The sequence below is a fragment of the Tursiops truncatus genome, chromosome 12 (genome assembly GCF_011762595.2).
Source record: "Tursiops truncatus isolate mTurTru1 chromosome 12, mTurTru1.mat.Y, whole genome shotgun sequence".
NCBI lineage: Eukaryota > Metazoa > Chordata > Mammalia > Artiodactyla > Delphinidae > Tursiops > Tursiops truncatus.
This window is the reverse complement of record NC_047045.1, coordinates 79085416-79098120: the sequence shown is the minus strand read 5'-3', so window position 1 is coordinate 79098120 and position 12705 is coordinate 79085416. Positions and strand designations below refer to the sequence as shown.

At 44.5% G+C, this 12705-nt stretch overlaps 1 protein-coding gene across 6 annotated transcripts in view; it reads right to left on the bottom strand.

Annotated features, from left to right (window-relative positions):
• The window catches only part of ARID1B (AT-rich interaction domain 1B), a 411398-nt gene extending 400291 nt beyond the window's left edge, over nucleotides 1-11107 (bottom strand). For 4 of the 6 annotated variants that reach the window (XM_073789769.1, XM_073789773.1, XM_073789768.1 and 1 more), the window contains exon 1: nucleotides 8999-11107. In XM_073789769.1, coding sequence (XP_073645870.1) covers nucleotides 8999-10780 — 1782 coding nt within the window. In that variant the 5' untranslated portion in view covers nucleotides 10781-11107. The remainder of the gene's footprint in view (nucleotides 1-8998) is intronic. The other 2 variants (XM_019951475.3, XM_019951476.3) reach the window with 1 other exon arrangement.
• Between the last annotated feature and the right edge of the window lie 1598 nt (nucleotides 11108-12705).

Here is a 12705-nt window from a genome sequence, read left to right as displayed (position 1 = left end):
CTGATACTTTTAAATATCTTAGCATAAAAAAGAAAAACTGTTCTTCTCTACATATTTGAGACAAGCCCTTGGCATTCTCAGGTTTTACATTCCCTGTTTTGCCGGTTTGAGAGCAGACCTAAACGTCCATGATATGTAAATTATAATCTTGCTATGGACCAAATCTGAACCATATATTCAGTGAAGTTGAAGCAGATACAGAAGCAAGTTACTTAACTAATGAGAGACCAAAGTCTACCACCCAGAAGCTCAAAGAAGCCTATTTTTAAAGTTTTTAAACTTCGTTCCTTTGCAAAAAATACTTCCCCTAAAAAGCCAGTCGTTTTTGCAGATCATGAAAGTGGAAAGGTCTAAGAGGCCGAAGAAAGGAATGACTCTTGGCCTGAGGACAGAACTTACTAATACATAGCATGGAATCTTGAATGGGTCAGTGGCTTAGCTCCTATGGCATCAGTCCCCCATAGGCGCTATTGGTAAACCAAAACCAATTCATGTAACTGTTTACAAGAGTCCCAATCAGCACATAACTACATTTCTGAGGGAAATTACAGTGGAATTCACAAAATCTATACATCTGCACAGGTCTCAGTTGATATTCTCTGAACGCGTCTGGGATCTAGTGTAGTTTAATAAGATATTCAGTGGTGCATAACTGATTAGGCAGTATATTTTCTTTTAAATTCAAAGCTGCACAGAACTCTGCAGCTGGGAGGGACCAGGGGTCACTATCTGATGGAGGCGGGGACTTGTCCTCAACCACACCCTGAAGCGCAGCAGGGCCAGGCAGAGAACAAGAACCCAGGCCCGCTTCACTACACCAGTGGACAGACAGGTGGGGAAAGAAGAGGTGCCACGTAAGGATGCTACAGGATTTGCAGAGATGACCTCAGTGACAACCCCGCCCAGCAGGCCACAGTACAGATAAGAAAGCTGAGCCCCTGCCAGGTCTCAGAGAAAATGAGCACTGAAGCCTACAAATCAATCAAAGGGTCTGCCCAACTCCAAGCCCACAATCTTTCCCTTACATCAGGAAACCTGGCAATATATTCATATTCTCTCATAAATCCTCATAATCACAGAAATAAACTAATACACAACAAGCATGTCAGCTCCCTTAGGAATTTGTCTGCTTCTTCAGAAAGATACTCACTCAGCAGTAGCAATGTTTTACATTTCCGTTTCCAAGGTCAGTTATAATTCATTGGGTAAAGTAAACTTATTATTAAAAATACCAACAGGTAGCAGATACGTTAAAGGATAGTAAAATGGGTTTACAGCTTGTATATATAAATACATGATCACTGAATCTTAAAATCTGCTTCTTAAAATTTCAGAAATTATATGCCAAATTCTAGACACATTCTAGAATTACCAAGCATTTCAAAATTAGACTATGAAGTATGGTGAGTGGTTTCATTTCTCAGATACTCATCACAACAAGAAACAGGAGATACTAAGGATTCTGGAACATCCTCCACTAATCACCAATGCCTTGCTTTCTGAAAGGTTTATTTCAGGACCCAGAAGCAGTAGCTGAATTTACTCCTCAGCCAGCATACATTATTTAAACAGTTACCAAAAATACTCTAGCAATCTAAGTATCTTCCTAAATCTGAGCAGACTGTTTTAACTTTTTTCCCAAGAGCCTGTATAATGTAGAAAACTGAGAAAAAGAAAAAGAACCACTCTACATAAATTTCAAAGACATCATATTTTCCTTCTTTTAGTTATCATTTTCCGTAGTAGATCTCTATCGTGCTCTGGCACCAAGCCAGCAATTGATTGGTAGCAACGGAAGAGTCATTAGCTCACCTCAACTATATCACAACAATCTACAATTATTTGTTTTGCCAAAATCTACTCCCCTACCCAAGAAGACGGCTGACCCACATGGTTGCTGTTTGCACTTTGTTTAAATGAGCCAGTTCTAAGTCAACGACCATGCCAAAAATACCAAGCCCAGGTACAGGGAGAGCAGGCTTTGGCAGGATGTCTCTGGCCTGAACTGCACACAGGAGCAGCAATGATCCCCACACCCTGGCTATCATCTGGGTCTGGCACACAGCTGATTAAGAAAATGGCTGCTCAATAAATATTTGCCAATTGATAGTCTGTAGTAGATATATTTACCTAACATACACCTCACAGCATACACAAATGGTAAATGCTTACACCTTAAGAAGTAATTGTTGCTTCCCAGCACAAGCTCTTTAATCACAGTTCATTTTCTCTGTGCCCTCTATGGACTCTGGTGTTAAAGTACATAACTGGTCATATAAAGATGTGACTGCATATCAGCATCAATAGTAACTAAAATACGATCCCAATATTTTACACACAAAAAGCCTGTTCACGGGAAAGACTAACCAGATTCCAAGAAGTATCCCTTTGCAGCTGCCTCGAAAATTTAATTAAGAGACCAATCATCTTAATTTAGGAATTTTTCCACCTGCAAAGAATTTCTGCAGTTTTGCAGAGGACTACAAATTAAAAACATGAGGGGGGGGAAGCATAAATTTGGGGCACAGAACACTATGAAAAAGGACACAGCATCACGTGGATTGGTTGTTTGCTCTAGGTTGGGAGGGTGAGATGCCCCAAAACTTAAAATACCCTTTTTTAAAAAATTATCATTACAATTGATTTCCGCTAATAGTAGAAAGATAAAACCAATAATTTTTTAAAGAGGCTAAAAATGCAAAAGATGAGAAATAAGGGGGAAATGATCATGCTAACAGTTCATTTCCATATCCTATTATTTAACAAAGTCCCAGACTTCTCTCAACAAAGTACCTCAAACCTTTAAACAGAAAGCCTTCAAAAAGCTGCTTTTCAGCTGTTAATGACATAACTGACAATGAAACAACTGACCTACACAATGCACATTTCCAAATTGACAAAACCTGGGAAGACTGAACCTAAAGTTAGAATTGGAAGTAATGAACTAAAAACAAACAAACCAAAAACACCATTAGTGTTCCTCTGAGGAAGGATTTACTCATAAACTATGAAGTGGCAAGATTAATGGTTATAAAAATAAGCTTATTTTACTTACATGTTAATAACTAACAATTTTAAATTCTGACATGAAGAAAGGGAAGAAAAATTTTTTTATTTCAATTTGGGAGGATGAAAACGTCCTGGAAAGGATGGGGTGCACAACAATGTGAATGTATTTAACGCCACTGAACTTTACACCTAAACTGGTAAATTTTATGTTATGTATATTTTGCCACTATCAAAAAAATACACATATATGTAACTTTTTTAGCATCCCACACAGAAGGAAAAAAAACATGGCCTAGAATTTTCTCCTGGATTTCATCAAATATGGCTTCCCTTCCAGAGTCACCTAATAAGGAATGACTTCTCGTCTGATTCTCAAGTTTCATCTTTCATCAAGGCCCAAGGAGACACTGAGAAGTGCATCCTACAGAATGTAGTTAAAGAGGCCAAATCTAGTTCAATTCAGAAGGACTGCCTTGCTGTGACAGATGTACTCCAGATTCTGCTGCCATCTACCAAAAATAAGAGTCTATGGGTAAATCAGACATGCTTAAGATTTTAAGGGTTTCGTCTCTTTCCTAGCAATAAATATCACTCAAGAAACAAATCAATTTCATCATTAGTTCACCTGTCAAACTCAGTAGCCTTCTAATATCCTTGGCATTGACCCATTCAGAAGTGGTTTAAAAAAAACCGGCCACTGGATCCTTCCTATTCAATTAAGTAAATCTAAGGAAACAGTTTTCTTAGAATTACTCCGAGTTAAAGACTTTGAAAATAGAACATATTTGTTGAAAATTTACTGTAGAAACACATATTTTACTTTGATAAACTCACTCAGTCATTCAATTAACGTGAATTGTTGAAATTATTATATACATATATCAACAATTCCATTCATTCCAATGGCATAAAGCAAAATAACTGGACAATAAATGATACTTAGGTAATTATACCTAAGTCATTTTCTTTTCATCAGATTTCTAAGAGAAAAAGTCACTAACATATACCAAGATTTTAGATCAAAATTAATTCACTCAACCACTGAATTAAACCAAAAAGGGCCACTTAAGTCTTACATAAACAGCCTCCAAACTGGAAAAAGCAATACTGTGTAACAGTTGTACATCTACATAAATGTACCCTTGGTGGATGAGCAGTTTTGCCTGGTAGTTTCCCCCAACACTACAGGGAACTAGGACCTGGGATTCCTCTGCCTCAAACATGCATACACAGCAACTGTGCAACTCTCCTTTACATAGCCACAGAGAATCTGCACCAATATCCTGATAAAGAAAGGACACCTCTGAAAAGGCGTATGATCAAAATCTACCCAATTCCAACAAGGCCTAGCATGTGGATGTGGTCCTTAAGTATAAAGAAGATTGTAAAATGTCATAAATTTTTGTAATATCCATTTTGAAAATCTAAATATTGCAAAAATATTCATGGAACTTGAGTTTTTTTAATACTCGTTTTGAGCCTCCATAAATCTGTTGTTTTAAGTAACACACAAGAGTTCTTTCAAACACAAATATAAGACTCAAATTTATACATCTACACACAGCCCAAAATGAAAGTGACACAAGTGAAATTCTAGTTCCTTTTCCTCAAATACGATCAAAGCACACAGATCCATTAACTGAGCAGTATCAGTGTCCCGGAGAGTAGGAAGAAAAACCTCTCAATTGAGGACACTAGGCAAAAAGCTAATATATTTTCCTATGCCAATACATCCAAAATATACATTTTCAAGTCAGTTTTCAACATAAGTAGCAAAATTTCATAGAACCCCCAAAAACTTAAAACGAAACTACTTTCTCCCTAGGAGAGGATAGGGTTAAATAAATGAAATGATCATCTTTTTGGTTTGCCTGTCACACTGGTATTTATCCTAGGGAAATAAGTAAGTTCCTATTACATCAGAAGTCATTGTTTTAGATACACCCTGCTCCAAATTATAAAGTAATAAAGTCCATTAATAAGAAATAGAACTGAAAATTCAACCACATTGTTACACCTGTTTTCTTTAAAATGTGTCTATGTCTAATAAAACTACCGAGTTTTATATTAAGAGACTTCCTCTACATTGTCTTACATTTTTTAAATCGGTTCTCAAGCCAGAATTAATACTGTTTTTATACCAGAGTGAAGATGTTACTCTCTTAGTTCTAATGAAAGAAAACGATATTTAGAGGCTTGTTCATTACTACAAGTGTCTAAGTGTGATTTGGAATATTTCCATATCCACAACACAATTCTAATACTTCTGATACAACATGGCATGGGAAAAATGGAACAAGTCTAAAAAGCTTTGCCAAAAATTCATTCCTAAATATAGATAAAAAACAAAACCAAAGAAAAACGAGGGAATAGGGTTTCTCTTCATAGATGCAAGGTAAGAATATGTTGCTCCCTGGAACATACTTATCGATTTTGTGTTAATATAAACGTAAATTTAAGTGATAGCTGTCTTGCAGAGTAGTTGCCATTAAAAAACAACACACTGCCAAAAGTACACAGAAATCAAGATCACCAATGAAAACAATTTTAAGCTATGCATAATTTCATTCCAAATAATACAGAAAATCAGACAACTACAGACATTTTTGTTATATTTTCTTTGTTTTTTAAATGGTAAACCTTTTCTATGAAACACAGTTGTCAATTCCACCTCTTCTGACGATGGAGCAGCTGGCCAGTCATACCTTGGCAAATATATCAATTTAGGCCACAAATATTTGTTTACAAGATTTAACATATCACATAGGGTAACACTGCACTGAGTGGGCAAAGTGGGAAGTGCTATAATGTACCTTATACAAATTTTAAGGTAATCAGGAACCAGCCTGTAACTTCCTGCTTTGTAAGTCAGCTAATCACTTTTCTTTTAATGGTAGATAAAGCTTTTTTTAAATTACATTGTATTATATTATATAAAACTAAATTTAAAATAGCATTAATGAAATTCAGCACAAATGTGGACATCATAAAATCTTAGTTACGTGAGCAGACCTCAGTATTTCTTTTGAGATTGCTTTATCTGAATACTTTATCTCACAGAAACCTACTAACAAACTGTATCGTAAAATGCCTTATTTCACTTTTTAAAAAGACCCTCCCGTTACAATATACGCACATGTTTTGTTCTCAATTACAAAAACATTTGCCACCCAATGTAAACCATTCCTAAAATCAAAAATGAAACTAAATGTGTTAAAGGCCACAAGAAAATTTAATAGTACTTCATGACCTATAGTTATGCAGTAATTTAATATTCTGGACAAACGACTGTTCCTTAGGATAACTGTCACAACAAATATTAAATGATACCAGCCTTCCAAAAAGAAAAAATATAAAAAAGAGACACATTCCACATGTTAAACGGTGGTACCTAAAAGAAATCTGTGAATCTAGGTCACATGCCCATCATTTTTCTTCCCCCTCAAAAATAAAAAAGCTATTCCCAAGGGTCATACTGGGGACATAATGAATTCACTCTCATTCCAAGAAAACAAAATACTTAAAATAATTGGTTCCATTACGAAAAAATAGCGTAAAGCAACCCCGACCTACATCTGCCTCTATCATCCTGGTTTCTAGTTTACAGAGATGTGAATTCTAAACTGTCCCTTTAAAAGGAAGTTGACAAAGCAAATCTTTTTAAAATTACATGGGTTTATTTACACAAGGTTTTTCTATGTTTTTACCTGTACAAATCATAAAAATTGAAATTCCAAGTTTTCTATGAAGAATAGGAAAACACATTATTATTAAAAGTAAAATTCCACTAACTAAAGATTAGAAAGGAGTGGACACCAACGTCCTCAGCCTGGGATTCGCATGATTATCTGTTAAATTCAGTACTGCATTCACTCTGACAGGTCTCTCATCTAAGATATGGTTATTATTAAAATACACCTTCCTAAAATAAATGAGCTGAGTAAAAATATATATTACAACCCCCATTATTCCTTTCTAACATATTTTAATGCTCTGAAAGTTTAAAAAATTGTAATGTCTATGAAAGTAAAATTATTTGGAAGAAACATACCCAGCACACTTGCATGTAATATAGTTTCCCTAAAACATTGTGTGAGCAGTTCAAATAAGGTTCACATTACCTAACCTAGCAAAATAATCAAGGGGGAAAAAAAAGATTCCTGGGGCATTTGCTTCCAAAGCAGAAGCAAATGTAAAATGATTTTTTAAATTTCGCAAGAACATCCATTTCTTCCCTTTTAACTAACTGTTGTCTGCAAAAATTATTATATAGCTTCCTCACTTCATGTTTTCTTAAACATAATGTCAATTCTAACTAAAACTTCTCATCCACCAACAGCTTAAAACAATCAGAACTGTTAAAACACAACTTACTAGAAACATAGATTTAATCTTGTTATAAAACTAATTAAATACTACTAAAAGATATTGTTGGATATCAGAATCTCGACATTTTTAATGATATAAATTTTAATTTTACATTAAACCACATGTGATGACATAATTCAAATTTTTTCCATGGTTTAATCCATAAAGGGTACTTTTATAAAAGCTTTACAAATCCAAAAATTAGTAAAATTCTTGGTTTAATTATTTTTCAATTGCCATATCCTCACCCTACAATTGAAGTGAATGGCCCTGCTGAGACTGTCAAAGAGCTGGATTTTGTAAATGCCCAATCCTGGACACCAGCATAATGTTTCTATGTATTTAATCCTCTTATTAGTAACTATGATGTAGAATAATTTAAGCTTTAAATAATATTCAACCTTACATCTGCTTGTAATAGAGCTCAGTTATTATTTGTGGCAAGAATTTTTGTGACTGTACTGCTCAGCACTTCTATTTACATCAGCAGTGCTAAATGCCCAATGGTGAGAGGGGAGCCAATCAGATGGCAGATTAGATGTCAACTCAGAGGCAGCTGTCTGGAGACTATTACAGCCAGTTTACCTCCACAATTCAAATTCCAAACCTTGCAAAGGAGATCAAGTCAAGTCTTTAGGCTCAGCCTACGAGCAAGAAACAGCAAGAGTGCAGGACACTTCCTAACAACGCTGCAAGACTTGGGTGACAGGAAATTAAAAATCCAAATAAATCCGATCCAAAAAGATCAATTTGCACCGGTCTGCTACTTCCCTGGGTTCGCTGAATAAAATGTACGCCTAATCCACGATCAAAATAAGTTCAATTCAACCGGAATGTGTTCCTTTAACACAGCCTATCTGTTGAAGGTGACTCCTTTCAAGGAGCCTGCAAGCCAAATAATGGATTTCCCGGCTATTCTTAGGAATGGATCGATATCTTTTTGGATTTTTTGAGCTTCACATCGTTGTAAATGTGGGTACGACTGCTGCTACTAAACGCTTAAACTCAAAGCCCGCATCGAATATCCCCGAATGGCTAGGCACAACTACGAAACACACACCAGGCTGCCACAAAGCTAACCTATTTTTCCTGCCTTCACCTTGTGAGCTAAGAGGCAACGCAGTGTGGCCGGAGGGAGGACAAAGTTCCTCATTCTTTTCCCAGTTCTCGCTCATTGTTGGCGCTAACCGAGACGAGGGGGTCAATATTCCTCCCCAGACCCTACTGGCCGGGAGCGCCTATTTTGTTGAAAGAGCTGCCCGAACGGTCCCCAGCGCCCACGCGGCTTCCCCGCGGCGCGGGCCCCGACTCCCGCACGCGCGGCTCGGCGCCCGGGGTGGGGTGGCGAGGCGGGTGCCCGGCGACCGGCGATCGCGGCGCGCGTCCCGGGCCTCGGAGAGACCCCCTCCCCAGGCCCCGGCCCCCGCGCCGCGCAGTCCGACCCTGTGCACCGCCCGGCCTCGGAGGGAGGCAGCCGCGAGTTAAAATGGCTTTGGGCGCCTTGCCCCCGCCTCCCCCGGCAGAAGACGCAGAAAAAGTACGCGGAAAGAAAGAAACTAGGGCTCGCGGCGCGCGGCGAGGCCGCCGCGGCGGAAGCAGGCCCGGCCGGCGCGGGGGTTACCTGGGATCTGCCCATGGTCGGGCCGGGGGTGCCGGGGCTCATCGCCGGGTGGCTCCTTTGTTGCGCGGCCGCCCAGGCCGGGCTGGCAGCGGCGTACTGGGCGCCCATGTCCTTGCCCAAGCCCATGCCCGCGGCCGCCTGCTGGCCGCCCGCCGCCGCCCCCGCCGCCGCCGCCGCCTGGGACTGGGGCTGCGACGGCGGCGGCGGCGGCGGCGCGCTGGGGCTGCTGTAGTCCGGGTAGCTGCCGCCGTAGCTCCTCATCATGGGGCTGGGCGAGGTGAGCAGCTGGTTGAGGGTCGGAGTGGCCCCCGACGGGTGCTGGTTCTGCCCGGCGAAGCGCTGGAAGCCCCCCGCCGCCGCGCCGGCGGCCGCCTTGCTGAGGCTTGCGGCCCCGCCGCCCCCGGGGCCCATCATCATGCCGCCGCCCTGCTGCCGGGGGGAGCTCAGCACCCCGTACCCCGAGGACGAGCCCCCATAGCCGCCGCCGCCGCCGCCGCCTCCTGCTGCTGCTGCCGCCGCCGCCGCGGCCGCCGCCGCCACAGCTCCCGCTCCTGCTCCTCCTCCTCCTCCTCCTCCTCCTCCTCCGCTGCCTCCTCCTCCTCCTCCGCCGCCGCCGCCGCCGCCGGCGCCCGCGCTGGGCCGGCTGTAGCCCGGATAATGGTTGTACTGGCTGTTGGGGTACCCTTCGTGGGAGTTCTGCAGGGGGTCCATGCTGTTGGGGGCTCCGGCGGCAGCTGAGGCGGAGTGCATCATCCCCATCCCGGGGCTTTGTTGTCCGCCATGTTGATCAAAGCAAGGCCCAGCGCGGCCGCCGGGGCCGCCGCTAGCTGGGGCAGCGCTGCCATAGTAATTATTAAACTCCGAGACGGCCGCCGGGCCGCCGACGCCGCCGCCGACGCCGCCGCCGCCGACGCCGCCGACGCCCCCGGGCACGGCGACCGGCTGCTGCTGCGCGCCCAGGGCGCCCAGGCCCGGCTGCTCGTAGCGGCCGCCCGCCGGCTCCCCCATCTTGGGCGGCGCGTCGTCCTCGTCGCCCGGCTTGCTCAGCAGAGGCTGGCCCGGGGGCTCGGCCTGGCTGCCCCCGGCACTGTCCTTGGCCCCTCCATGTTGCGGTTGCTCCATGTCGGGACCGGGCTGAGCCGTGCCACTGCCCGCGCCGCTGAGACTGTTGTTGGAAATGGGATGCTGCTGCCGCTGCTGCTGCTGCTGCTGGAACTGGCTTAGCTGCTGTTGTAGTGCGTGGTGGTGGCGGTGGAGGTGGTGGGCATGGTGGTGCAGGTGGTGGGCATGGTGGTGGTGGTGGTGCTGCTGGTGGGGCGGTGCGGCGGGGGCTTCGCCAACGGTTTTCAGTTTGTGGTTGGGGAGCAGCCCCGTCTCCATGGCCGAGCCCGGGCCCGCCGAGGAGGAAGAGGAGGACGCCGCCGCGGAGGAGGAGGAGGAGGAGGACAGCGCGGCGGCGCTTCCACCCTCCTTGAGAGCCGCCTCGGAGCCGCCGCTCTTGGCGCTGTTAGCGCTGGCGGCGGCGGCCGCCGCGCTCGCGTTATGGGCCATGTTCAGTTCGTGACGGGGGTGCGGGGGGTGGTGGTGCACGTTATTCAGGCCGCTGCCGTCGCCGCCGCCCCCCGGCATGGGTCCCGGTGCCGCCGCCGCCGCCGCCGCGCCGCGCGCCCCCGCCTCTAGGTCCCGGGCCCCGGGCGCCGGCCGCGGCCCGGGGGGCGCCCGCCGCTCGCCGCTGCCAGCCCGCGCCCGCGCCGCCGCCGCCGCTGCTGCCCGCGCGGCCATGATCGCCGCGGCGTGGCGAGGCCGGGCGGGGGGCGGGGGGGGAGACAATAAAACCCACTTTTTAGTCAGCAGCCCCTCCTGTGCGCATCCGCACGCCCCGACGGGAATCGAGCGAGCCCCCTCCCCCTCCACAGGCCCCACCGGAGCCGAACCGGGAGTCACGCCTTACGGTCTGGGCCTGTTCTCGCTGTGTGATTTCATGGTGAAAGTTTTTAGTTCAGGTTTAAATGAAACTTTTCTCTTTTCCTCTCTAACCCGGATATGGGTAAATACACGACTGACTGAGCCTATCGGGCCCAGCATGGCATGAGAGGGAGCCGAGCGAGCCCGAGCAACTATTATCCACTTCTCTCTGATTACTCGCGCGCACTCGCAAAACGCGGACTGGACTCGGCCCGGGCCGCGGCCGCCGCCGCCGCCGCCCGCCCGCCGGGCCCTGCGCCCGCCCGGGCGCACCCTCGCGGGCACCAGCGGCCCCGGGCCGGGGGCTCGGGAGGCGCCGCAGGCGCCCGGAGCGCGGCGGCGGCGTGGGGCAACTGGAACCTGCACTTTCCCCTCGTGCCTCCGTCTCCTTGCCAACCGGGCGTTCGCGTGTTTGTTTTCACGTCTAAAAGGCCCGATACAAAGGTGGAAAACGAGTCTGACGAGCAGACAAAAGAGGGAGAAGGGCTGAGGAACAAAGTTGTCCACTGGCCCCAAAGGTTACGACGAGCCGGCGGAGAAAGAAAATATTTGGGCAATCTGTGCAAAAGTACTGCCTCTCCCAAGAGTTATGTAATTTTTCAGAATGTTAGCCTCTCTCCCTTGATTTCGGGCCATCAGCGTATTTCCCACAACTTCTTCAAACTGCAAAATTAGGAAAGAGTTTAAGTGAAGGTTAGCACATTCCCGGAGCGCTGTGCCCTGTACACAGCAGGTACTCAATATATGCTTATTATTGACTGCACCTGCCCAAAGATAACGTTGATATAACTTTTTTTTAAGGCATCTTATGTGTGTACGTAGGCTTATCAACGAAAACACGAAGTAGTCCCAGAGGAGCATTTTTCCTGCAATGCACTTGTCTGTCTTCTCTCTGAAGGGAACGTCCTCAAATATGTAGAGTGGTGCCTTATGCTCCCAACAGCTTGCACGTGGAAATTTAACTATTGGCAGCATAATAGCTAAGGTTTATCTCTTGTCTTCATAAATCTGTATGATGCCTTTCCCCCTATTTCAGAGGTTATGTGCACAATTAACCCTCTTGATACGGGTTCATTCCTAAGTGATGTGAAACAAAACTAAAAGAAATACATGTTATATTTAATAAACATAAGATCAGTAATGATATAAATCCGTCAAATCTAATCCTAGAGCAAAAACGTTTCACGCTTTGTTTTTTTTAAAAAAAAATACTATCCATTATTCTATCACTTTTTGATGCTTTAAATGTTTTTATTATTGTGAATTTGTCACCTGGTAACATCTTGAATATCTTCAAAAGCAGGACTTCTTAACCTGAACAATAGCTCAGTTGTACTAGTGTACTAGTGTGGACTCAGTTTTCATGGAGAGAAAGCACTTGAAACCAGAGCTTTCAAGAAGTCCTGCTAGCTGAAATGATACATATGATTTTGGTAGAATGTAGCTTTCTAAAATCATCTCATTCTTTAGCTTTCCATAAAGGCTATTTTAGTTTATTTCAACTGCAGTGGTTATTTTTGTTTGCTTGACCGAGTGTAAATATGTTACGTGACTAAATAGAAAATGATAGATGTGAAAAACTGGTGACTGATTGGGGGAAGGGGAATCAGGTGCACACCCAAGGGTCATTACAGAGTGTAGAAACCACAAATTTGCATTCAACAAATTGCAAACAACAGGAAAACAGGAGTTATATCATCATGTGTAAGAGAGAATAACAGAACCGTAAGGTAAATTCATGC